Here is a 27,862-nt window from a genome sequence, read left to right on the forward strand (position 1 = left end):
CAGCCAGGGCTACACAGAGAAACCCTGTCTCGAAAAAAACCAAAAAACCAAAACCAAAAAAAAAAAGACTTCAAGGACTATATTGAATAAGATTGGTAAAAGTTTTAAAGGGTGAAGAAAATGGACTCCTTGTATTATTCTTGGTTTTACTTGAAAGTCTTTGAGTTTCCCCATTTAATGTAATGTTCACTGTAGATTTTCTCTCTCTCTCTCTCTCTCTTTTTTTTTTCTGTGTAGCCCTGGCTGACCTGGAACTCACTTTGTAGACCAGGCTGGCCTCGAACTCAGAAATCCACCTGCCTCTGCCTCCCAAGTGCTGGGATTAAAGGTGTGCACCACCACCGTCTGGCTAGATTTTCTCTTTTGCTTATTCACTATGCTACTATGGTTTGTTCTTTCGTTACCTTCATGGGTGTACATGTTTCTTTTCAGTGTGTATGACTCTTTAACCTTCTTCTATAGTTTTGTTATAGTGGACTACCATGGCAAACTTTTCTTCACTTATAAGCATAGCTTTGCTAAGTATAGTAATCTGAGTTGGTAATTATCTTTGAGATTTTGAAATATGTCATTCCATGGATTTCTGACTTTTAGATTTTCTGTGGCAAAACTTTCTCTTGTCTGATGAAGTTGTGCTTACATGTAACTTCATGCTTCTCCCTTGAAACTTCTAATGTTTCTTTGGGCTCTGTAATGCTTAGGGTTTTCACTGTAATTTAGGACTTCATCAATTAGGACTTAGTAACTTAGGAGCTTATTTTCTGGTCCTGTCTTCCTGGTGTTCTAAAAGCTTTGCTGGAGCCAGCCAGTCAGTCAGTCAACTTGGGAACCACACCTGAGGAAATGATTATAAGAAAGGCAGAAAGAAGATGCAAGAGACAGATATGGGAGAGCTGCTGGTCAAATACCATGCCAGCAACAAGTGTATTTTCTCAGTGTCTGTTAAAGGCAAGCTACAGAAAGCATGACCAATTCCCAGAAGTTAAACAATGACCACAAATGCTTACATGTTGAGTTTATGGGTACACAGTATTTATGTTTGGCTAAGGCTATTTCTTTTAGGCCTTAGTCTCTCAAGGACATATGTGTAAGCAGAGGAACTTGACAGGATATAATTGCATGTCTTAACTAAAAACAAAGAGAGATGTTAGCAGACTTATTTATCACAAGCAAGAAGTCAGCCAAAGTTACCTCTGATGTGCTCCTCACATGTCCCCTTTTTATCTATAAAGCCAAAGCTGTGTCAGCTATTGGTGCACCATGACTGTGCCTGTCCTAGGCATCCCCTCAAGAAATATGGACCTTACCTTCATGAATCCTAGCATTCCTGCCCTGTCTTAGGTGATCCACCTCTGAGAAAACTTTGTCTTTTTTATCTATAAGAGGCTCAAACCTTATCAGTCCTGGGGCAGAAAGCTGTACCTGTCTTAGATTTCCATCTGAAAACCCATCATTGGTACATGAATAATCTATATTCATGGCCTGTTTTAGGTTAAGGTTTTCAAGACAATCTTACCTGTCATGACTACCAATTTCTGCTAGGAAAGACATTGGAGCTTGCATTTATGTAACTCTGCACTGACAACTGTAAAAGCTCTGATGATTCCTCTCAATAGAACAGGTAATAGACATGCCATAAAAAGAATCATAAAGCCAAGTCCTGCTATGCCCTATAAGAGAGATGTAAACAAGGACCATAAAGGAAAAATGGCCTGTAAAATTTTTAGAATATCATTTGCAGTACTAGCAGCATCAAAAGACAAAGGCTTTACGTTTCTTAAAATTGCAACTTCCTTTGTAGGATTAATAATCTAAAGTAGTATTAGTATTATGCCATATACCTTGAAGGTGCTTTTTACTCTGGTCCAGTTAGGCTGACTCTCATTATACATTTTCGGAGTTATACAGATCCATAGATATTGAGCATGACCTTCCAAATGGCTTCCGATTTTCATTCCTAGTACCTCACCTCCCATGGTCTGCACTGTATCATATCTTTTGTTACATCAATTCTTTGTTCTAGCTGTCTATCTAAATCCTCTTGTATGCTCAGGGGCATTGGTTACATTTTCTACAAGATGATTAACAAAACTAGATGTCTTGTGCTAAAGCTAAAGCTAAAGCAGAAATAGTAGTACTGGCAGGAAGTGTTATGAGAGCAACATCACCAGCAATGATCATCAGCTTAACCATACATCTGCTCCTTGTCAGAGCATGATCTAATTCTTCCAACAGTTGTAAGCAGAGAGTCCCTTGGCATCCAAGGTCCAAAAATTCAAAATAAAATTTTGTAGTGAAGGAGTATATAACTCCTTTTTTCATAACTGATTTTTTAGAGCTCCATGGGCTTGTTCCTTTGTCTTTATTGTCTCCATTTTATGCCCGGGGATCATTATTAAGTCTTTTAATTATGTCCCATATGTTTCAGTTTTCATCTTCCATCAATACTTTTTATTGTTATATGAATGTTCACTATATTAATCTTAGTTCTTTAACAAAACAGAACTGAGAGAATGTGTATACACACACACACACACACACACACACATAATTTGCTATAACAGCTTACAGGGTAGAGTCCAGGAATTCCAACAATGACTGTTTATGATGGAAATGCTACAAATCTGGTCATTGTTTTGTCCCCAAGCATAGCTATCTCAGCATTCTCCCAACCTGGCACTGGAGCCCTAGAGAATTCCTGGAAAGCTGATGGTCTTTAATCTACATTGGAATCCCAAAGAAGTTAGGGTTTTTTGTTTGTTTGTTTGTTTGTCTTTTAAGATTTATTTTTTTATTTTATATGAGTACACTGTAGCTGCCATCAGACACACCAGAAGAGGGCATCAGATCCCATTACAGATGGTTGTGAGCCACCATGTGGTTGCTGGGAATTGAACTCAGGACCTGTGGAAGAACAGCCATCTCTCCAGCCCCAAGAGGTTAGTTCTAATACAGGACAAAGGAATGCTTCAGCAATGGGACAGATGACCTTGTCTGTGAGAGTGAGGACAAGCAACAAATGCTTCCTTTTACATAGGCTGCACCTGAAGGCATGGCCTACATCTAGTGTGGGTCTTCTGGCCTCAAATAATCCAAATAAGAGAATGCCTTATAGGCATGGCCCGAAGCTTGGGTTTTAGTTGATTCCATATAATCAAGTTGATAACTGAGAGTAGCTATCCTAACTCAGCTGAGTTCTCCCCCACTCCTGATACTGTCTTCTACTTGGTCCATTCCATTGGTGAGGCTTTCCACTGAATTTTTCACTTATAAAATTTCAAGTTAAGTTTTATCAGTATTTCTTTTTATGAATCCTTTTCATATTTTATTTTGACATTAATTTAATTTCATTTTTAAACAATTTATGTCTTTTTTTTACCTTTGTTTTTCTTTTATGTGAATGGGTATGTACACTCTGTGAATGAAGTCCCTGGGGAGGCATGACAAAATGTCAAGTTTTGTTTTGCTGTTTTGGAACAGGGTCTCACTATGTTGCTCTGGCTGTCTTGGAACTCACTTTATATAGACCAGATGGTCACGATCCAGTTCTGCTCTATGGTTGAATACAACTGAAGAAACTGCTCTAACCTATGGATATGCCTATCATGAAAAGCAACCGCCTCTTCAACGCCAATAATTGTAGTGGCATAAAGGAACAAAAGTAGTACATTGTGTTCCAAGATACTAGTTACTAATGGTAGGACAGAGGGAAGTAAACAAGGAAGATTAGTGAGTAGTCTGAGCAACAGAAAAATGTCAGAGGGAAAAGTAAACAAAGCATGAATAATAAAACAAAGAGGAGATAAGTCATCTCCAGCTGTGGTAGAATGAACCCGTATCAGATAGCCTAAAACAATACTAAGAAGCCTTCAGGAGCCTGACACCAGGAGAGTCTTAACTATAGGTCTTCTTATGGTCTTTGAAAATGCCAATTAAAAAAAATTTAAACAAAAATAAATAAAAACAAAAAAAAAAAAAACCAAGTACTACTTAAGCAGAAGTCAGAAAGATCAGACGTGCAAGGCCATCTCCTTGGCTGCATAGTGAATTTTGGATGCATGATGAGTTTGTGGTCAGTCTGAGATACTGAATGGTTGAGAGACATAGGGAACCATATCTTTGTGAGTTCAAAGCTATCCTAGTTTACATATTGAGTTCTACCATCCAGGGCTACAGAATGAAATTTTTTGTGGTTTTTGTTGCTTTAGGGTTTGTTCTTTTGTTTTGTTTTAGCTCATCTGGGCTAGAGAGATGGTTTGGTGCTTGTCTTAGTCAGGGTTTCTATTCCTGCACAAACATCATGACCAAGAAACAAATTGGGGAGGAAAGGGTTTATTCAGCTCACAATTCCATACTGCTGTTTATCACCAAGGAAGTCAGGACTGGAACTCAAACAGGTCAGGAAGCAGGAGCTGATGCAGAGGCCATGGAGGGATGTTCTTTACTGGCTTGCTTCCCCTGGCTTGCTCAGCCTGCTCTCTTATAGAACCCAAGACTGCCAGCCCAGAGATGGTCCCACCCACAAGGGGTCTTTCCCCCTTCATCACTAATTGAGAAAATACCCCATAGCTGGATCTCATGGAGGCATTTCCTCAACTGAAGCTCCTTTCTCTGTGATAACTCCAGCTGTGTCAAGTTGACACAAAACTAGCCAGTACAGTGCTCAAGAGTGTTCACTGCACTTCCAGAGGACTTGATTGGTTTCCAGCATCTACATTAGACAGCTCCCATAAGACTAGGCAACTCCCCTCATATTAAGGCTGGATAAGGTAGCTCAGTAGGAGGAAAAGAGTCCCAAAGCAGCCAAAGGATTCTGGGACAGCCCCCACTCCCACTGACAGGAGTCCCACAAGAAGACCAAGTTATACAACCATAACATATATGCAGAGGTCCTAGGTTAGACCCATGCAGGCTCCCTGATTTCCAGTTCAGTCTCTGTGCGCCTCTATGATCCTAGGTTAGTTGATTCTGTGAAAAATATAATAAAAAATAAGCAGGGTGGTGTGAGCATACACATTTAATCCCAGCATTTTGGGAGGTAGAGGCAGGCAGTCTCTGTGGTTCAAGGGCCATCTGGTCTATCGATTGAGTTCTCAGACAGCTAAGGCTACAGAGAAACCGTCTCAAAAACAAACAAACAAACAAACAAACAAAATAAAAAAAAGAACAGGGCACAATAGAGGTGATTCACTAAGTTAAAATTAGATATTAAATAGGGGAAGCATGACAGTGAAGAAAAGAGGTGGGGGTTCAGGTCTGTATATGTTGCCTCACCTGGGCACAAGTATCAGGCCTGTGCCTGTGTAGTCCCTTGCATAGACTTGTTACAATCCAGTCAGATTTAAAATATGCACCAGGGGCTGCTGGGATGACTCAAGCAAGCACTTGTCTCCTGGAAACCACATAAAGGTAGAAGAAGAGAACAGATATTTATTCCCTGGCCATCATCCATATACCCTGGCATAGGCCCCTCCTTCCCAAAGACACAACACACATGCAATGAGTAAAAAATTTAAAACTGTCTTTAAAATGGTCAATATGTTTTTATAGTCACAGGAACATTTTAGCAATTGCATATTCTTTTTGTTGGTGGTGCTAGTAGTATTTTGAGGCAAAGTCTCACTCTATATCCCAAGTTGGCCTTAAACTACTGGATCCCATTGCTTTAATCTCCCAAAAGCTGGAATTCCAGGTGTGGACCATAACACTTGGTTAGCAGTTAGAATCTATGAGGGTGGAACTATGAGCAGAATTGAATGAATAGTGGCTATACCCTTTAACAAAGTGGGAACTTTTAGAACTTAACTCAGTCTAAAAGATAAGTATGTAAATCTTAAATATTTTAGGTTTGACCCAATTCTGGTAAGAAACCAGTTAGATGGCAACATTACAAGCTCTCCATATGAGAGTTATTTTACCAGTATTTTGTATGTAAGCCCATGTCCATAGAATGGCATAGTGCAGGAGTTATTTCTTTTCTTTTTTTTTTAAAGTTTCATTTATTTATTATATGTAAGTACACTGTAGCTGTCTTCAGACAATCCAGAAGAGGGAGTCAGATCTTATTACGGATGGTTGTGAGCCACCATGTGGTTGCTGGGATTTGAATTCCGAACCTTCGGAAGAGCATTCGGGTGCTCTTAACCACTGAGCCATCTCACCAGCCCAGGAGTTATTTCTTATATATTTAAAAAAGCTTAAGCCTGGGGGCTAAAGTGATTGATGGCTCAGTGGTTAAGAGTACTGGTTGGGGGGCTGGAGAGATGGCTCAGTGGTTAAAAAACTGACTGCTCTTTCAGAGGTCCTCAGTTCAATTCCAGCAACCACATGGGGACTCACAACTACCTGTAATGGGATCCAATGACTTCATCTGATATGTCTGAAGACAGCTACAGCGTACTCATATACATAAAATAAATAAATCTTTATGGCTAGAGAGATGACTTAGCAGTTATGAGCACTGACTGCTCTTCCAGAGGTCCTGAATTCAAATCCCAGAAACCACATGGTGGCTCACAACCATCTGTAATGAGATCTGATGCCCTCTTCTGGTGTGTCTGAAGACAGCTACAGTGTACTTATATATAATAAATAAATAAATCCTTAAAAAAAAATCTTAAAAAAAAAAAAGAGTGCTGGATGATCTTGCAGAAAAACAGAATTCGGATCCAGGCAGCTCACAGCCTCCTGTTACTCCAGCTCCAGAGGGTCCAGTGTCCTCTTCTGACCTCCTTGGCACAAACACACACACACAAAAATTAAGTTTAAAAAATGGCACACTCTTATAATTCCATCACTTGAGAGGCTCAAGGCTGGAGTTTAAGAACATCTTTGGTTAATATCCTGAGGAAGTATCATAAAAAACAATAACACAATTGTGTCCTTTTACAGATATTATGAATAAGAAACCAAGACTAGCTTGGGAGCTTTATCTCAAGATGGAAACCTCTGGCGAGTCCTTCAGCCTCTTACAGCTCATTGCCAATGACTGTTACAAGGTGAGTTTGGGTGACAGGAAAGGGAAAATTGAGGACCAGTGTCACATGGTATCAACTAAATAATAGTTCTAGAGACTGGTGAGCTATTGGAAGGGATCTGCCAGAAGATTTTGTTTTGCCATAGCATGTGGACCTGGATGGTTGACCCATTTGTATTCATACAAAGTAAACTGTGCATTCTCACATACCACTCTATATATGTGCTGGCTTACATACTGTGAAGAAATGCAAAGACCCTGAGAAGAGGAAGAACACTTGGAAAGTAGACAGAAAGACATGATAAGGGGTTGTATGGGCCTGGAAGCTTCTAGCCTCCATACAATCTAACCTACCAAGCTGACTGATTCAATCTGACTTCTCTCAGCTTCTGACTGAATTGCTCTGCTTGGCCTCATACTAACTTTGGCAATCTGTCCTAATCTTCTGGATTCTTTTCATTCACTGGCTCACTATGTCTTCACCTGTATCTAGCTTGTTCTCTCTGCAACCCATAATACTTTCTCTGCCATACACACAAACTACACGGCCTGTGTCTAGCTCATTCTTTCTCCCTGCACCACTCTTCAATAGCTTCTCATTTCTGTACTGTTCTTGTGAGAGTTGGGCATATCCTCTCTGACTCGTTGTTGAATCTTTCTCTGATTTACTTTGTCTGCTCCTCAATTTGGGTTTTTTTTTTTTTTTTTTTGGTTTGTTTTTTGTTTTTTTTGTTTTTTTCAAGACAGAGTTTCTCTGTGTAGCCCTGGCTGTCCTGGAACTCACTCTGTAGAACAGGCTGGCCTCGAACTCAGAAATCCACCTGCCTCTGCCTCCCAAGTGCTGGGATTAAAGGTGTGTGCCACCACCACCCGTCTCGTTGTCATTTTCAAACATGGCTGCATCCTTCTACAAACTAACCTTACCTTCCACATTAGGGATTAAAGGTATGTACTAAGGGCATGTCAGTATTCCAGCCAAATCATACTGTAATCCAGGGTGTGTCTGTATTCTGGTCAGATCATCTTTGGATGTGATCCATTGCCAGAGCAGCTGTGTTGCTGGACTAAAATTCCTCTACATTACCTTAAGGAACTTGTCAGTGACTGAGTAGTAGGATGGAGGAGTAACCAAATCCACAGAGTGAGGAGGATCACCCAGTAATTTAGAGCCTTAAGAGCCAACTTGGGAAACCCACCTAGGCAGATTTCAGTTGTGCTCAGTATGTTCTATAAGGCTAAGGAAATGTGTCGAGTCTTTGGGATAGATGTCTGCAAAATTAATTTAGACACTGTGTGCTTAGAATTGTCACAGCCTAGGCAGTCTAAGAATTTAGGACTATGAGGGAAAGATTTTGAGCTGAATTTGGTCCAGTTAGTGTAGTGTATTGAGAAAACTTGAAAAATACCTAATTCAAGACAGCCATCAGTTTCACACAAGAATAGAATAGAATTAGAAGAATCAGCAAATGTCTTGATGACAGCATAAGTCAACAGTATTTGACAAAATGCTCAATTACTGAAAGTAGGGTCATGTGGCTGTAAATGAACCTATGCATTTAAACTGTGGTTCTTTTGTTTTAGTTAGGAATTGAAATGTACCTAAGCTGCTACCTCAAAATTTTTTGTGCATTTGTTTCATCCCGTTCTGTTCACTATTCTATATGTTTTTTTCTGTCCCACCTCTTGATTAAATGTCAATACTACCACCATGCTTTCTTTTGTGCAGATGGGCCAGTTCTACTATTCAGCCAAAGCTTTTGATGTCTTAGAAAGACTGGATCCCAACCCTGAGTACTGGGAAGGCAAGAGGGGTGCCTGTGTGGGCATCTTCCAGATGATCTTAGCTGGGAGAGAACCCAAGTAAGTGAACAAATGGACAGAGCTGCCTCTATCCACCTGCCCCTGGTGAGGAGCTTAAAGGTAGAAATATTGAGATGTTAACATTGCATGATCATTTTCTTCCAGAAATGTCTTATTTTATGAAATCAAATGACTCTAAGTCATACATACTGGGGACTCTAAGCCTATGAGAGCCTCCAAATCCAAGGCAAGGGGCACATCAGGCTCTGGATGAAGAGCCATTTCCACAGCAAGTGCCATTGATGCTTCTGCCCTCTAAAAAACCCTTCTGCTGTCTAATTTAGGCCTCAAAGAAATAGAAATGGAGTAGACATGGTTGATAATTATTTTGCTTCTGCCTTCTTTCATGTATTCCAGGAAATGCTAAGGTATTTGATTATGTAAAAACTAAGAGGATTATACTTCTATGTGGATAAAAACTAAAATACTTAAAAGAAAATTCCTAGCACTTGGGAGTCTGAAGCAAAATAGTGGGCTCAAGTCCAGCAAAGTCAACCAGGGCTAAAACTAATTCATTAATTTAGTGTTATAAAAACAGTTCTGTGGGCTGGAAAGATAGTTCAGCGATCAAGAGCACTGACTGCTCTTCCGAAGGTCCTGAGTTCAAATCCCAGCAACCACATGGTGGCTCCCAACCATCCGTAATGAGATCTGATGCTCTCTTCTGGTGCGTCTGAAGACAGCAACAGTGTACTTAGATATAATAATAAATAAATCTTTTAAAAAAAGTTCCATGCAGTATATTTATTGCTTAATGCATATGGATAGAAAACTGTAAAAATTTTGCAAGCAAATTATCAAAATTTACTTCCTGCCTTGTGTTTATGTATAATCCTGAATACAAGCATTTAGTCAGATGCAGGAGGTTCCTCGGGCCAAGAAGTGGGAGGGGGTGGGGAGGGTTTGGGGGACTTTTGGGATAGCATTTGAAATGTAAAATAAGAAAATACCTAATAAAAAATGAAAAAACGAACAAACAAACAAAAAAGACAAGACCACATGGGGAGCAAATCCACAGACAGTTGCCAAATCTCTGATGAGACACCAGAGAAGCTTCAGCCTGCCTCACCTAAACTCCAAGCTTTAATTATAATAAATCTTAACTTGGGGCTGGAGGAGGCTTGTGGTTAAGAGCATTTGCTGTTCAGTCATGAGGATCACAGTGTGAATCCCAGCACATATGTCAGGTGCTCACAGACACCTGTAAGTTCAGCTCCAAGGCATCTGACACCCTCTTCTGTCCTTCTCGGGCACTTGCATAGTGCAAATATACTCATACATACATGCACATATATACACACAGATTATATATATATATGCATAGATACACACATACATAAGGATGCATGCATGCATACATAAAACGAGTTTTTAAGTTAAAACATGTATTAGTTAAAGTGCAAATGCTGGGCATTCACCAAATTCTGGTCCTTACTGCTATTCTCATTTATATTATATTTGAACCCTTTTTGAGCAAATATGTGGAAGAAGCAACCCATTGTCATGGCTTAGAAAAGTAGCAGCTTTGAAATGCCCAGTGGAGGGTCCATGAGCACAGACACCTCATTGCAATATAGTACTATGTCGTGAGATCGCTAGTTTTTCTTTATTAAAAAAAATGTGTTCTCTAAAACCTTTCCTCAGAGAGACCCTCCGAGAAGTGCTGCATTTACTGAGAAGCACAGGAAACACCCAAGTGGAGTATATCATCAGGATCATGAAGAAGTGGGCCAAGGAGAATAGAGTGCCCATCTAAGCAGCCAAACCCTAGGCCAGGACCAGCTTCCTCTCACGTCAAATTGGAACTGTTTTCTTGCACTTGAATATGCAATCCAGGACCCTGCTTGATTGACATTTCTTTCCTTGCTCTTAGAGCATTAGGATGAGTGGGTGGTATGTGTGGACTTAGGCATCAGGCAACAGGAATCTCCCTGGCCTGCTGACACCCAATGTAATCTACTGGTGCCTTTCTTCCATAATCATTCTGAACACTATTCTGTAATTTACTGGCTTTAGGAATAGATACTAGTTTTGTTTTTCTTTCTCTGTTAGCATTTCAGGACATATCTTTTTTCTTCTTCTTTTTTTTTTTTTTCTGAGACAGGGTTTCTCTGTATAAGCCCTGCCTGTCCTGGAACTCACTTTGTAGACCAGGCTGGCCTCGAACTCAGAAATCCACCTGCCTCTGCCTCCTGAGTGCTGGGATTAAAGGCGTGTGCCACCATGCCCGGCAGGACATTTTCTCCTACCTGCAGTAACAAGTACCTTTATACTAGAGAATTGCCATCATTTGATCATATTCCATCATTTTGTACATTAGCCCATCCATGACTACATCTCTGACTCCTGGGAGACGTCTTTCTGAGCTGTGTGATTCTGAGGATGGCCATGAGGCCCTCTACCAAACAGCAGTCAGTAGTAGTTAGTTAGCTTATGAGACCACTCTCTGTGAGTAGCTTGTTACGTTGAGACAAGCTGAGTATATGGTTTTAAAAAGGTGAGTGAAAGGAAAAACTTGGCATCTCTGAAGGTGTGTAAGTCTCAGAGTTAGGTCTCCCTTGTATTTTAGGAAACAAAGCCAGGGCAGGGTTCTTACTATCTTCTGAATGAACAGCAATTTTGAACATAGGACTGGGAAAGTTTTCATGAAATATATATATATGTATATTTTTTCTGAGACAGGGTTTCTCTGTGTAGCCTTGGCTGTCATGGAACTCACTCTGTAGACTAGGCTGGCCTTGAACTCGGAGATCCGCCTGCCTCTGCCTCCCGAGTGCTCGTATCAAAGATGTGTGCACCACTGCTCAGCATACGTACCTGTTTATATTGCGCACACATGAACACATCGTAGGGATTTATTGATACAAGTATAAAGCAGGTCCTTTGAAGAGACCTCCTAATGGCTAGCCTCTCCATCATATCTCAGCCTCGTGTCTCTGAGCTGTCATCACATAAACTTCTTTTTTCTACAACAAAGTATTGTCAGGCTTCCATCCTACTTTCAGAAAACAGACATACATCTTTTTGTGTATCAGATTACCTGCTTGTTTGTATGCTCTGTAATTTTCTTCTGTAGGTCTGAGGTACACAAGCTAGAACATACAGACCCATCCTCATAGAGCAGGGACTGCACAGAGGAGGAGGTGGAGGAATTTTTAGAAACACCATTAATTCTTCTTCCTTCCCAGCCTCCTGCTGCAGATGGCAGATGGGAGTTCTGCACAGAAAGGAGAGGGAAACCTGTACAGAGTAAAACAGCTGAAGCAACAGGACCAGAGGCTGAACACAGCCTTCATCTCTAGCCAGTCCCAAGGTGTTCCTCAGCTCTGTATCTCTGAGTCCTGGGACAAGTCTTCCCGAGAAGATGGCCAGTGTGCCATCTTTTACATTAGGATCAGATATGATTGGGCCAAAGCACAAAACACAGTACTGGTCTAACAGAACTGCAGGAAACAAAACTGCACCATTTCCTTATGCCAGAGCTTCTTGTCTTGTTCTGGTGTTCCCTCTTTTTCAGTAGCACCTGGTTCTCTTTGCCAAAGGTACTAGGTGGATCAGATATGACTAAACCTGCTATAGTTCTGTGAATCATTCTTATGAAACTTATTTTGCTTTAAATACTTGGAAGCAAAAGAGTGGGATGCAGATCAACTCCTGGGAGCTGTTGACATCTTCAGTGACACACTGTTCAGTTCCAGCTTCCTGAAAGACACTCATTCACAGTCATGGACTTCCCAGTGAGACATTGTGAGTTTACTACTTAGTAGTCTCTGACATTTTCCTTGAGAGAAGACGGTCTGTCCCCAACAGCAGAATTTTAGATTACTGTTAAAAGTTTTTAATCTACAGGATTGAGACAGAAACATGAAGGCTTGTTAAAGAGAAGCACATTCAATTCTGTTAGGAGGGATAATTGTTTCTGATTGTCTTGACAGGGCATCAAGTTCGTACTGTGTTCTCTCACAGATGACAGCCTGGAAAAGAAGGGCTTGGCTGGGGAATGTGTAATTTATACAGTCTATCATAGCAATGTACTATTTAAAAATAGTCTGTAGTGTATACTTAAAAATGGAAAAAACACTTTTACAACTATTTTTGTACAACAAAAGAATCACATACCACTGTACTATATTTAAATTAAAATTTATTTTTTGGTTTTTGTCATGTGTGTTCATGTTTATGCAGCTGTGTTCACGTGTAGAGGTTAGAGGTCAAACTGAGTGTCTTATCTCTTTCCACCTTATATTTTATGAAACATGCCTGGAAAGTTAAGGTATATGCATATGCTAGATACCATGACTACACATTTGCCAAATCTAGTGGAATTATATTTAAAATAAGGGGCTTAGGAGCATTTAATACAGGTTTTGTTTGTTTATTTGGTTGGTTTTTCAAGACAGGATTTCTCTGTGTAGCCCTGGCTATCTTGGCGCTCAGACAGTAGACCTGGTTGACCTCGAACTCCTCTGACTTCTGCCTTTGCCTCCTGAGTGCTGGGATTAAAGCTGAGCACCACCCCCATGAGGCAGAACATAGTTATTTTTTTAAGCCTGGTAAGATGGCACCACAGATAAAGGTTCTTGCTCTAAAGCAGTGCTTCTCAACCTTCCTAATGCTGCAACCCTTTAATACAGTTCCTCGTGTTGTGCTGACCCCCAACCATTTTTTTTTTTTTGCTGCTACTTCTAATTTTGCTACTGTTATGAATCATAATGCAAAGATCTGTGTTTTCCAATAGTCTTAGATGACTCCTGTGAAAGGGTTGTTTGACCTCCAAAAGGGGTCAAAACTCACAGGTGGAGAAGCACTTTTGTAAAACCTGGTGGGTGTCCTGAGTTCAATCCCTGGAATTCAATGGAAGAAGGTAGGGGAGAACTGACTCTATAAAGCTGTGCTCTGACCTGCACATACACATGTGTACATATGGAGATACAGACAGCAATAATGTTTAAATAGTGAATAGAAAGTAAAAAGAAAAGACTTAGCTTCCAAGAGTATATGCTCCTGTGATGACTACTACTACTTAGGGAATAACATTAACATCGTGGATAAGATCCAAAGAAACTGAAAATTAAGGTCATTTTAACTTTACCTCATTGCACAACAATACAAAGCGTTTAAATTATCAGAAAAACCTATACAAAAATGAAGCAAGTAGACAATATGAAGGGGTTTTTGAAAGATGTATAGGAGAAAGCATGACAGACGAATGCCTCTGCTCAAACTTACCTCTTGTCCAAACCTGTATATGGGCTTATGTCATCCATTAAAGCAACGAGACTGATGGATTGGATCACAAAGTAAAATCCAAGGCTGGGCTGCTTGCTCTTACTGAGAACAAAGTAATTCGTGATCATTAAAGTGAGAAGACGAGTGGCAGTGCAACTGGGAAAATGCAAATAGAGAGAGAGCAGGTGCCATAATCAAACAAGGTTGGATTCAGGTCAAAGTCATTAAGCAGGCCACAGAGACACACTTGGAATGACAGAAGCTCTGTTTCCTGATGAACACAATGGTTATGAACATGCAACAAAGGAAAGGCACCAATATTCAAAAAGCAAAAATGATGAGAGATAATGGCAGGTCGTGAAAGGTGAAATGGAAATGTAAGTAAAGCTGCAGTCATCTAAACATTATTGGCAATAAGCAAAATCTTCATATGTCAAAGAATATACCTCCCTTCAAGGACCCGCAGGCTGTTCAGTAAAATCTACAAAGAAAATAACATCACTTCCCATGGACAGCTTGCTCCCCGTCCCAAACATTTCACAATTGATTAACCCAATTGATTCAAACACTATTTTAAAATGATTAATATATTTATGTGTATATGGGCACATGTGTTCCATAGCAAGTGTGTGAAGATTGGAGAACAAGTAGGGGCGCTGGTTTTGTTCTTCTCCCATGTGGGTCTCGGGGATAAAACCTCGGTCAGTCCTCAGGCTTGACTGCAATCACTTTTAGCAGGTAAGCCAACTCACCTGCCCCCACACCCGTGCTTTAAATGATGTATTACCCCATTTTACAACCTGAGAGAAACTGAGACACAAAACAAGTGCTTAAGTACGTTGTGTAAAGGTCATGGAGTGCATGATAGTAAGCAACAGAGGAAGAGTTAGACTCAAGCAGCCTATTCTCACTCTGTAGTTTCAACCTCAAGGCCCAAGACCTCCTGCAGTAAACTCAAAAGAATGTGTGTGCATGTGTGTGTGGGCGGGGGAGGGGGCGGTTTGCTTGTTTCTGGGTTTTTAAGACAGTTTCTCTGTGTACCCGTGGCTGCCTGGAACTCACTCTGTAGACCAGGCTGGCTCCAACTCAGAAATCCACCTGCTTCTGCCTCCCAAGTGCTGGAATTAAAGGCATGTGCCACTACCCAGCTCAGTGTATTTTTAATCTCGATGATATAAAGCAGAAGTTAATACCCAAACTAAACTAGGTACTTACTGTGCCTTCGACACAGTTTCTTCTGTGTTATGCCAGGAATCTAACCCTGGAGTTCTGGCAAGCTTAGAAACATCCTGCCACAAAACAGCCAACCCAGATAGCTCTAAAATGTTTTAAAGAAATATATACATAAATAAATAAAATCAGAGACAGAAAAAAATAACAAATACCAAGATTAAAACTTTCCTTTAACTTTTAAGTAAAAGAGTCTATATCTAGATTTGTATTAAAGCTCAGGACGAGGTCTTGAATCCTTACACACACACACACACACACACACACACACACACACAGAAAAAAAAAAACAATGAAAATGAGTGACATTGGGTTCTTGAGAAATTGTAAAAAGATTATTGAAATAAGCATAAGGCTGCCACAAGAAATACTAATCAACTCGGAAATTAACTAATGTATAAAATAGAAGCTATATGGTGGTGCCTGTCTAGAATCCTGGCAGAAGTTGGAGGTTTGAAACCAGTATGGACTATACAGATGTCTTATAAAAAACAAAAAAACAAAAAACAAAAAAACAAAAACAGAAAAATGATACTTACAAATATATGAAGGAGCTGGTTTTGAAAATGAATTTCAAAATAAATAAATAGAAGTTAAGCCAGTAAAAGAAAAAAAATCCTGTATATCTCACCAATCAAGTTGGATAAAGGCAAAAATGTACAGACTTTTATAGCTCTTTGGGCTGTTTTAGATGGCTCTGTGGGTAAAAGTACTTGCCATCAAGACTGAGGTTGAATTCCATCCCCAGGACCACACTGTAAGAACCCATTCCTGCCAATCGTACTCTGATTTCTATTACCCTGTCCCCACACCTAAATAAAATGTAATAAAATACAGCTTTGGTAAACTCAAAGAACTGGGAGCACTGGTTAAAGCATATGTTCTTTTGACAAAATCATATGTGTATGTTAGCGATATTATTCAAGATACTATAAATTGCACTCAAAGAGGACTTATTAGAAAAAGGAATAGGGAGCTGGTGAGATGGCTCAGTGGTTAAGAACACCGACTGCTCTTCCGAAGGTCCTGAGTTCAACTCCCAGCAACCACATGGTGGCTCACAACCATCCATAACGAAATCTGATGCCCTCTTCTGGGAGTGTCTGAAGACAGCTACAGTGTATTTACATATAATAAACATACAAACAAACAAATAAATCTAAAAAAAAAAAAGAAAAGAAAAAGGAATAGAAGCCAGGTGTAGTGACACATGCCTAGATACAGGGTTTTTCTGTGTACCCGTTCTGGAACTCACTTTGTAGACCAAGCTGGCATTAAACTCACAAGAGATCTGCCCCTCTGCCTCTTGAGCACCGGGATCAAAGATGTGTGCAGTTATACCCAGTGGTATTCGCCTTTAATCCCAGCACTGGGGAGGCATAGGCAAGCAGATCTCTGTGCTTTCAAAGCCAGCCTGGTCTACAGAGCTAGTTCCAGGTCATCCAAGGGTACATAGTAAGAGCCAAATAAAATAAAAACTTTATTCAGCACTGATACAATAAATATGGTAATATGCTTTTAGACAAGCTAAACAAAAACTTTGGTAATGTCACAATCTGAACTGTTGCTACAGAGCATTTATAATGAAAAAGTATAGAACACTTTTATGCTAGATATGTGTAGCAAACCAGTCTTATATAATTATTACTGTGTAGGAAAATATGTTAAAAACTAGAAATTAGCATTTAAAAAATTCTAGGCCAACCAGATCATTCATTAGGTAAAGGTACTTGCTATGTAAGGTTGGCCACTTGGAAGGAGAGAACAGACTCCACAAGGCTGTCCTTTGACTGCCATCATTTTCACTCTATGCTACATTGTATTAGTATGGTAGATTAAATTTCATGGGTGTGTGTGTGTATACACTGGATTACAGGAAAGAAACTACTTTTTTCTTGGTTTGTTCTAGACAGTGTCTCACTACATTGCTCTGGCTGTCCTGGAACTCACCCTGTAGACCAGGGTGGACTCGATTTCAGAGATCCACCTGCCTCTGCCTCTTAGGTGCTTATTTGAGTAGCTTACACCACGGTTAGAACCTACTTCTCTCTGTGGATTGATGTTCAAAGTATTTTCAAGGCACCCAGAATTAGATAATTGTATGAGAGGTTACCTACAGAAGAGCTTGACTCAAGGACAGACTGACTGCAATTTCTGGGATAAATGGCAGAAACTGAACACAGGTATAGCCCTCAGTCAATTGGAGATGGGATAGAGATACATCAGAAAGTGTTCCAGAAGCCGGGCATGGTGGCGCATGCCTTTAATCCCAGCACTCGGGAGGCAGAGGCAGGCAGATTTCTACAAAGTGAGTTCCAGGACAGCCAGGGCTATATAGAAAAACCCTGTCTCGAAAAACTAAAGAAAAAAAAAAAAAAGAAAAAAAGAAAGTGTTCCAAAAACTTTAATTGCCCATTTTAAGATGGCAGAAACAGAGTCTGTGGGCAGAAAGGTCACTTCAATCCAAAAATAGGAGACCCAAACAGAACCAGGAGCAGTGGAAGGAATGTTGGAGGTAAAATATAGTGTCAAGAAAATATTGCAGCATTGTAAGGAAGAAATTCATCATCTTCCTCTTTTTTTTTTCTTGTTGCTGCTGCCAGTTTTTTTTTTTTTTTTTTTTCCAGACAGGGTCTCACTATGTAGGTCTGGCTGTCTTAGAAGTCACTAAATAGACCAGGCTGGCCTTGAACTCATAGAGATCCGCCTGGCTCCAGAGTGCACCCACTTCCATTAAGAAGTGTTAGCTGGCCGGGCGTGGTGGCGCATGCCTTTAATCCCAGCACTCGGTAGGCAGAGGCCAGCCTGGTCTACAGAGTGAGTTCCAGGACAGCCAGGGCTACACAGAGTAACCCTGTCTCAAAAAACCAAAAAAAAAAAAAAAAAAAAAAAAAAAGAAGTGTTAGCTGACCTGCAGTTGTCTATGTGGACCATGTTGAAATGTAACAGCCTGTATCTTCCTGACACTAAAGGGATACATCTCTACACCTGGCTTAGAGCTAGCACAATCTTTTGGGTTGAACATTCCATCACCATTTGGTACACCTTTGGAAAGGAATAGAAGAGCAAATATTAAAAACGTCTGTGACGACTCTTTGACTCAGCTCTTCAACATCTAATATAGTTGATGCAATTAACAAGCTTGGGTTTCCTTGAGGATGCGGCAAGGGAGTCTTTCAATTCCCTTTCTATTGAATAGATGAAAAGGGCTAGTAATTCTCGTCCGTTAAAATCTGAATTCCAGTTCGTTTCCCACGATGCTCCAACGAAGCCTAAGCAACGCTCCTTCCCACTCAAAGATGAGCCGTGAATTTTCTTCCCCCGGGAGCATGTCCCCTAAAATAACACCAAAGGCTGCCAAGACGTTCAAGTCTTCAAGAACTGTTCCTTTGCCAGTTCAATTTCCCAACTGAGGCGCGTCACTGAACGTCTCACCGCCATGCGCAAAGCGGCTAGGAAGAGGTGTGGGAGGCAGCGGTGTGGGAGGCAGCGTAGCGCTTTCGGGAGGGGTCTGAGGAGAGTTTAGTTTTCGCCTTTCTACCCTGGACACCTCAGGTGACGGGACAACAGACCGGCGGGCCCGGCGCCGGGCCGCGAGCCCCTCACCCCTGCCCTGGGTCCGCCTGGAATCCTCAGCTGACAACCCTGTTCCCCAGCGCCGAGAGCCAGAGGCCAACGTCGGGCGGGACCCGGCGCCATGACTGTGTCGGTCCCAGGCACATCGCGACGCTCACCCTAAGGGATCGGCGAGCGTGCCTCGGTTTCCGGGCGAGAGGAGGAAATCACTCAGGGAACCCCAAACCCCTCCTTTGAAAGCAAAGCAGAGAGCGTCCCCGTTGCCACGGAGACAGGCCTGTCTGTGACGTCACTTCCGCCGAGCTGTCTGGCCTCCAGACTGTTGAGAGGAAAAGGGGAAAACTGAGCAACAGCCACGACTGTGGACGCGAGCGTCTCGAGTGTGCGCATGCGCCCGCTCAGCGGCCTGCTTCTATTTATGTGGGGGATCCAACATGGCGGCTGCGGCGACCCTGGCGATGGCGGTGGAGCCCATCAGAACGTAGTAGCGGGGACGGGGACCCGGTCCGCACTCACGGTGGCGTCCGCGGGGACAGCTGAGGGTGCTGGAGGGAAGAAAAGTGACGGAGAGCAGAAGGAGAGGCGGGCAGGCGCGCCGTGCGGCGTCGAGGCGAGAGCCGGCTCGAGCGAGCGCCGAGGGCCAGAACAGTGGGGATGGCGGAGCCGCGCAGAGTCGCGTTCATTAGCCTGTCACCGGTGAGGCGACGCGAGGCCGACTTCGCGGGCGCCGAGCGCGAGCCCCCCCGACTGGAGCCGCAGCCGTACCGCGAGCCGGCCCGGGCGGAGCCGGCCCCCCGCGCTGACGCGCAGCCCCCGGCGCGCGACAAGCCGCTCCCCCAGCGCGAGGTCAGCCGCGCCGAGCCGCCCATGGCGCTGCAGCGCGAGCCCCCGCGGCCCGAGCCGCCGCCGCCGCCGCTGCCCCTGCAGACTCCCCCTCCGCGGGAGTCGGCTTCCCGGGCGGAGCCGCCGCCGCGACCGCCGAAGGAGACGGTTCGCCTGGAGCTGGTGCTCAAGGACCCCACGGACGAAAGCTGCGTGGAGTTCAGCTACCCGGAGCTGCTGCTGTGCGGAGAACAACGGGTACAGAGGGTCCCTCCCTCCCGGCCGCCCCACAGCCCGGGCGCCTCCGGACCCGCCGCCTGCCCGGGCTGCTCTGCACTTCGCTCGCCCCGGGGGTGGGGTGGCGGGGGCCGGGCAGCTAGACGGGGCGGGAGCTGCGCGGCTCGGCCCTCCTGGGTGGCCGATGCTGCCCCCACCACACCGCGCCGAGCCGGTTTTCCTGTGCACCTTTCGAAACCTCAGCTTTTTCCTCCTTTTCCTTTCTGTTCCCCACACCAAATCCCGAGGCCCTGTGAGCCGTGCGGCTAGCTTCTTGTGGCACTTCCATCTGTCGTTCCGGTAGAAGGGAAGCGAAAAAAAAACCTTGGGGGACACGCCCCCCGGTCTGAAGCGGAGAGATTGTGTGACCCCTTCTCGGCTCATCCTCATCCTTCCTCAACCCAGCTGTACCGTGCGCCAGGGCTGCTGAGATGGGCTCGTGGCCGGGTGGTTTATTTTCCTTGATTGAAGGGGATTTAAGAGAAATTAAACATTTTCAGAAACTAATGATTCCACGTTAGGAATGAAAAAGTGGATTCGTAATGTGGTTGCACTTGTGTTGGTAAATATTGTTAGCTTTGTGTGTGTGTGTGTGTGTGTGTGTGTGTGTTGAGTTTGTGCACATTGTCTTTGAATGGAAAGGTCTCTTGTCTTACCCGGTGGCTGCCCAGTCATATTATTTGAGTGGCTCTCATTAGTTCGAATTGGGAGCATTTTGTCCGTTGTGGATTTCTGGAGAATGACGGAAAAAAAAAAAAAAAAAAAAAACATTCGCTTTGGATCAAAAAAAAAAAAACTTAGGAAAATACATCGGTATGCTTTTGAGGGAACCGGTGAACAATGGGATTAGGACAGCGGTTTGTCGGTGATTGTAATTTTTATTGTTGTGGGCTGGTGATCTTTAGGAAGGGGAGATGGGAGAGAGAGAGACAGAGGCAGGAGACAGACATTGCTCTCTTGTTTAGCGACTATGCTCTTTATTAGGCTGGGCTTTCTAATGAACTGCAGAATTCATTATTTCCTTTCAACTATCTTTGTTTTGCAGTGGATTACTCTATAGTCAAAAGTCTCACATTGAATAATATCATTAGTCTGTGTTCATTTTGCGCCAGTTAATCCTTTGATGGCTAGTTACAAGTATGGTGTGGCCATCATTACTAAATGTTTTCAGAGAAATCGAATTGTTAGGGGTAGAGACCATTTTGGTCACTTCCACTAGTACTTTGTCCTGTAAACTCAATTCATTCATAACCCTTTCTGGTTTTATAATATAAATGCTTCTTTTTTGTCTATTAAATTGGAACATTTTCCAAAAAAAAAATTCTTGCTTTTCTAATATTAAGTGTACAATTTTTACAATTTGTGTAAGTTGCAGATGCAAAACATTTTGTAGATGGGCATGCTAGTCTGTGACCTCGGCACTCTGGAGGCTGGGGTGGAAGGATGGAGAGAGTTCAGGGCCACATAGTGAGAACCTGCCTCAAAAAAACAAAAAAAAAAAAAAAAAACCAAACCAAAACAAAACAAAAAATCAGGTGACAAAATGGCTCAGCAGGTAAAGGCACTTGCTGCCAAGCCTAAAGACCTAAGTTCCATAACTAGTATCCACATGGTGGAAGGAGAGAACCATCTTCTACAAGTTGTACACACACACACACACACACACAAAGTATAGTAAAACAGCAAGACAAAAGCCATTTTTAAGTAAAAATACATAATTCTAGTTAGTGTTTTGTCATTGTGCAAATATATAGGAAGTACCTACACTAACCCAGATGTTTTGTTTTGAAACAGGATTTGTGTAGCACCAGCTCTCCTAAAATTCACTTTGTAGACCAGGTCTCCAACTCAGATCCCTCTGCCTCCTGAGCACTGGGATCAAAGGTGTGCGCCCTCCTGCCAGGCTAACCTAGGTGTTTTAATCTGTTTTTAGCTATATCATACTTATATTTAACCTGCTATATAGGCTCTGTGGAATTTACCATTGTGTATGTGATCTTTCCTTTACCTTTAAAGCAATGTTTGGTATATGGCTATATTTTTATATTCTATGGGACATATGAATTGGGTTTAATTTTTATGTTTGCTTCATAGATATTATCAATTTAGGGATTTATTGGTCCAATTTTTTTCATTATATAGTCAACCATATATCTTTTCTTTGTAATTCCACAAAAGAATTTATTGTTTTTTATTGTGGTGTACTTTTGTAGGAAAAGTTGCCACATTTTCCTATGATTAGTCCTGTTTAACATATTTATTATTTAAGAATGTGTAAATTACACTTCTGTAAGTGGATTGTGATAGTTCCATAAAGACAGCCTAGGAGAGTGACCAACTAGAGAATGTCTGGAAAGTGGTGATCCCAAAATGTCTCCTTTGGGAAGTCTGTTCTTTTTTTCAATGCTAAGAATGAAGCCAAGGGTCTTGAACATGCCAGACCAGGGATATGCTCTATCATTTGACATGACTCCAAGTACACCCCATCCTTTGTTTTTGAGACAAGATAATTTTAAGTTGGTAAGGCGCCATGAACTTATTTTGTAGCCCGTATTGGCCTTGAATTCACAATCTTGTTGTTTCATATTGCTGAGTAGCTGGGGTTATAGTCCTGTACCACCAAGACTGGCTGAGATTAGTTTATTTTTAGAGTTATAATTTTTCCAAAGTAAGTTTAATTTTGAGTTACTATAATTAAATAGTGTATCATAGTAGGATAAGTCAAATTAGAAAAAAAAGTCAATTTTTAAATAGCTGTATGTCAGTGAACAAGATTTGTCAGCTGAAAGTTGGTAGCTGTGGACTGTTTAGAACAGTATGTGTAAGTACCATCTGCACTGGGGTACATTTAAATAAACCCCCTTTCTACCTGCTGAATGAAGTGTGCAGTCCCAACTAGCAGGTAGACAGTTGGAATTCTTTTGTATTTATGAGGAAAAGTATATTTTGGTTAACTCTTAACAAGCAAGATCACCTTGCAGGTTAGGTCAGCCCTTTGATTTGTTTTTTCTTTGTGGTATTCATGCCATAACTGTGGTTCAGGTGGTGCCTGAGACATTGGGATCGCCCCTGCCCTGAAAGATCAGTTTGTTCACCATTGCAATAGTGCATTATGAAGTATGTTTTGGACATAGCAAATACGTAAGAAAAAAGTTCAGTTCTTAGCAAACCAAGAAATCAGATAACCTGAGTACCCGTTTGAGAACAAAATGAATTAAATGTTTCCTGTAAGAGAAAAACCATGATAATAGAGGTGATACCTGCACTGTTCCAGAACTCTGTTATTCCTTTGCGTATGTTGGATAAGACTTGTAAAGGATTTACCCCGGCTACTAGGGTCAAAGGACAGAATCATCACATTGATATCACACATAGGTAGCTGATAACTTGCAATTTGTTTCACCTGGGTGGGGGAGATTCTTGAGTTTTTATTGGGAAAAGAGATGGTTCTTTGTAGGTGTTTGTTGCTTTGAAGGAAGGTCTCACTGTGTAGCCCAGATTGGCCTCTAATTTCTGTCAGACTTCATCCCTCAACCTCCTGAGTGCTGGGGTTGCTAACATTCTTAACTGTAAAGGAGACATGAGTCTGTTTTAATTTTATAGAATATATGTAAACAAGAGGTAGATTTTGTTGCCTTATTAAGTACAGAAAATATTTTAGAACAGGCTGGGCATGGTGATGCTCTTTGTATCAGGGTACTAAGGCAGGATTGTGACTTTGAGGCTAGCCTAGATTGTGTAGTGAAATCCTGTCTTGAAAAAAACATTTAGAATGACATTTTAAGATGATTCTTAGTTAAAGAAAAATATAAATCTTTGTGCATACTATGAGTTAGGCTGGGTTGGAGGTAAAGCTCAGTGGTAGAGCTTTTTTGGAGTAGACTAGCATGTGAAAGGCTCTGGGTTCAGTAAAAGTCCCCATCAGAATAAGGACCTAGTGTTTGTGTTTGGATTTCCCAGTGATGGGAGGGAACATGCTGACTGCTTCAGTCAGTTCCACTAGCTTCAGATGACTGGCTATACCCTATTTAGTGCTTACCTTCCCTACCAGTCTTATTTTGCTAGTTTGTTTCCCATTGAATTGTTTTATGTTTTTTATTCATAATGCCAATTAGGATGAGAAAGTATAAATATTTATTATTACATTTAAAATTTGATTCTAAAATCAACTCCTTAAAATCTTAAGAAGTCTCTTTTTATTCTGATGTGCTGGGAAAGATGACCTTCATCCTGCCTTCATCCTACCCATGTTTCCCTGCCATGTTTTGGGCTGATTTTGTGTGTCAGTCTTTATATTTAGGATGAAGTACCTTAGTTCCAAATTCAGGATTTTATCCTGGTTGTAATATACTTTCATTTTTAATTATTTAAAGCTGCTACATCAGTTTGAAAAAATTAACCCTTTAAAACATTTCCTTTGAGATGGTTTTGGTTGTGTACACGTTTAATCCCAGCATTGGAGGAGAGAACCAGAAGGACCTGTGAGTTGGAGGCCATCCTGGTGTATGTAGTAGTAAGTTAGGTCATCCAAGACTACATAAAGACCCTGTGCCAGAAAACAAATCAGGCAAACAACAAAATTGGATTTACTTTCAAAGTAAATTTTTAAAAATTAGACAAAAATAGTATTTTTTAAAAAGTAGCTCTTGGCTTTTTTTGTACATTGAAAAGTATGCATATAAAAACACATGGTGGCGCACGCCTTTAATCCCAGCACTCAGGAGGCAGAGGCAGGTGGATTTCTGAGTTCGAGGCCAGCCTGGTCTACAGAGTGAGTTCCAGGACAGCCAGGGCTATACAGAGAAACCCTGTCTTGAAAAACAAAACAAAACAAAAACAACAACAACAAAAAAACAACAACAAAAAACCACATCTGCTAAAAATACATAGGACTATGTAAGACTGGCAACCTGAGCTCAGTCCCCACAGTCCACAGGAAGATGCAGGGTAAGAACCAACCTGGTAAAGTTGCCCTTTGGCCTCTGTGTGTGTGCACTACTCCCTCATCCCCACCATGCAGCAGACAGTAACATTTTAATTTTTAAAAGTAGTGAAGTCAGGAAAGGATACAAGTTTATCTGTTTTAGCAAGTGGATGGTGACTTGCTCATTGTGTGTGTGTGTGTTTGTGTGTTTTAAACTGTATTTTAGAACAGTGTTTCATTCTACACTGTTAGAAGGAAGCCATGATGAGCTATTGCACCTTTTAACTTTGTGTATTCCTTGAATTGATATCCATTGATAGGAGATAGAGGATACAGAAATTATTGATTCTTAGTCTCAGCAGAAAGCCAGGACAGCTGCAGATACTTTAGTAATAACTTATAGGCATATGATGAATCCTGATTCTATAATTGAATACCATTTTAGGGATATTAAGTGGCTGAATTAGTCTTTTTTAGAGATAATATCAAAATAAAATGTATGTTTTCATATTTACCTAATGTTAGTATTGGGGAGAAATTGCTTTATTTGGAATGGGATCATTTTGCAAGTGGAGTCAATTTAGATTGTTAACTTCTTAACCATCAAAAGACTGTACAGTGTGTGTAAGTCTGTTAGCTGTGTACCATCATTTAAATGAATAGCTTTTAATGCTTTTGACCTATTTGTTTATATTAGGAAAACCTGACTCATTGAAATTTAAAGATATATTCAAGTCTGGAAAATAATACAATGGATGTAGTTATGAAATATACAATACTGAGAACATCTATTTGATATACTATTAAATGTATATTTAGTCATACTGAACTGTAGTTGACATATGATTAATACATGGCAGTGTAGTTGAACTAGTACTAATACTTGTGTTTTTTTCCCATTTCCTTTGAATCAGAAGAAACTTGTTCATACAGAAGATCCATTTACTGATGAGCATAAGGAGAGGCAAGAAGTGGAAATGTTGGCTAAGAAGTTTGAAATGAAATATGTGAGTACAATAATGTTCACCTAGGTAATTTTACCCTCTTGGCCTGTTTTCTTTGTGTAGCTAGTTGGGAGGGCCTATAAATAGCAACTGCTTACTTATCTTGATCTCACAAATTGAAGCTGAATGAATGGTTTTGACAGCCAGACAGTTTTACAGGTTTGTCCTGACTCTATTAGTAGGCTGCATTCATTACAGTCAGTTTTTCTAGAATCTAAACAGTTTACTTAACAAATCTTACACTAAAAAACTGTAAGATAAGTAATATTTATTGTAATTATAGGTGAAGCGAATGAGGTTCTAAGTGATGGTCCATGGCCACACAAGATCAAGAATAGGCAACAAATCCAACTGCGTGTAGCTCTAACCCTGTCTCCCCACCACTGTTGTGGAGAACTGTTCTTTTAGTATAGCAGTTTACCAGCCTGCCTCCCTTTAAGAGAACTGCTTTAGACTGTACTAAGCCCCGTGGAATCAGAATGAAACTTCATTATATCATGTTTACCTTAAATATTCTTGTCTGCTCTGTATTCCATGCAACAATGTATTAATTCTTTTTTTTTGTTTGTTTGTTTTTCGAGACGGTTTCTCTGTATAGCCCTGGCTGTTCTGGAACTCACTTTGTAGACCAGGCTGGCCTCGAACTCAGAAATTCGCCTGCTTTGCCTCCCAAGTGCTGGGATTAAAGGTGTGCACCACTATGCCCGGCAATATATTAATTCTTCTGTTAATATAAATATATTATAAAAGTATAATATAATTTTTCATATACCATTTCCTCCAATTTAAAAAATATCTAATAGATCATAGAAAGCTCTACTCTTATGTCTTGACTTATGATGCCCAAAAGATTACTCTTGGGATTTCTCTCCCTTTGGTACCACATGTGTCTTGTTCACTCCCATTTCTACTCCCATTTCTGGGTATAAATTCAGTAGTCTCTGTGAAGGTATCTGGCCCAGTGCCTACCTAGTGCCTCACATGGGACTCAAGTAACTTTGATTCTGAGCAACTCCTTGCTAAGCATTTACTACCACTGATGAATTATAGCTTTAAAGTTTCCTTACTAATAAAGAAAAAAATATCTGCTTCCTCTACCTTAGAGACTTGGAATATCAATAATAATGCATGTATCAGAGTCCTAATAGCTTCAGGGTGTTTATTTTTTGTTTTTGTTTTTTAAGGGACCATGATAAACTTGGTGATCAAAAGTAATTCTGCAGATCCATATAAATGAAATAGTTGAAGTGATCATGGTGTCGAGCATGTCTGTAGTCCCAGCTCCTTGAGGACAGAGGCAGGAGGCTCACAACTAATTGTAGGCCAGACAGATTTGATTTGCACAGTGAGTTTCATGTCGGGGCTAAAACCCAGTGAGAGCCTGTCTCTGTCTGGTTTTTTTTTTTTTTTCCTCTCTGTGTCTGTCTGTCCCTTTCTTCTCCCCCCTCTCTTTTCTGTGCATGTTTCTAAAAAGTCTGAGTTTTATTTTGCTATAGACTATAAAACAAATGTTAGATTGTCAAGATGGCTCAGCAGGTAAAGGCACTTTCTGCTGAGCCCAGTGGACCTGAGCTTGAGTCCTGAAACTCAGATGATAGGAAATCTGACTTGTGCAAATTGTCCTCCAGCCTCCATGTGTGCACCATGCTATGCACATGCCCCTTCCCCAAAGTAACAAAATACATGTAAAAATGGTTTTTGTCTGTCTGTCTATACTATCTATCATATCTATCTATCTAAGCAGGATCTTATTATGTAGCTTTAGCTGGCCAGAGCTCATAGACTAGCCTGCCAAGTGCTGGAATTAAAGTTGTGTGTCACCATGCCCAGAAAAAAAAATAATAATTTAGTAAGTATAAAAATTGTGTTGAGTGACTTAATAAGTTTTAAAATACTTTGAACAGTTCCCTCGGATGGCATTAGGAAGTGACTATTACAAAAGCGTGTAATCATTTGTTGTTGTTG

At 41.1% G+C, this 27,862-nt stretch overlaps 2 protein-coding genes across 4 annotated transcripts in view; both read left to right on the top strand.

The window, feature by feature from the left end:
• Positions 1 to 13,000, top strand: part of Ttc26 (tetratricopeptide repeat domain 26) — a 46,184-nt gene extending 33,184 nt beyond the window's left edge. For 2 of the 3 annotated variants that reach the window (XR_003956200.1, NM_153600.2), the window contains 3 exons: positions 6,892 to 6,998; positions 8,703 to 8,836; positions 10,481 to 13,000. Coding sequence is in view for 2 of the 3 variants with exons in the window: in NM_153600.2 (NP_705828.2) it covers positions 6,892 to 6,998; positions 8,703 to 8,836; positions 10,481 to 10,592 (353 nt within the window). In the remaining variant the exon portion in view is untranslated. Of the gene's footprint in view, positions 1 to 6,891; positions 6,999 to 8,702; positions 8,882 to 10,480 lie in introns of all 3 variants that reach the window. The other variant, XM_006506152.4, reaches the window with a different exon arrangement.
• A 6,277-nt stretch (positions 13,001 to 19,277) lies between these two features.
• Positions 19,278 to 27,862, top strand: part of Ubn2 (ubinuclein 2) — a 78,839-nt gene continuing 70,254 nt past the window's right edge. The window contains exons 1-2 of the mRNA NM_177185.4: positions 19,278 to 19,951; positions 25,808 to 25,900. Of these exons, the coding sequence (NP_796159.3) occupies positions 19,526 to 19,951; positions 25,808 to 25,900 (519 nt within the window). The 5' untranslated portion in view covers positions 19,278 to 19,525. The remainder of the gene's footprint in view (positions 19,952 to 25,807; positions 25,901 to 27,862) is intronic.

This window comes from Mus musculus, chromosome 6, assembly GCF_000001635.26.
Source record: "Mus musculus strain C57BL/6J chromosome 6, GRCm38.p6 C57BL/6J".
NCBI lineage: Eukaryota > Metazoa > Chordata > Mammalia > Rodentia > Muridae > Mus > Mus musculus.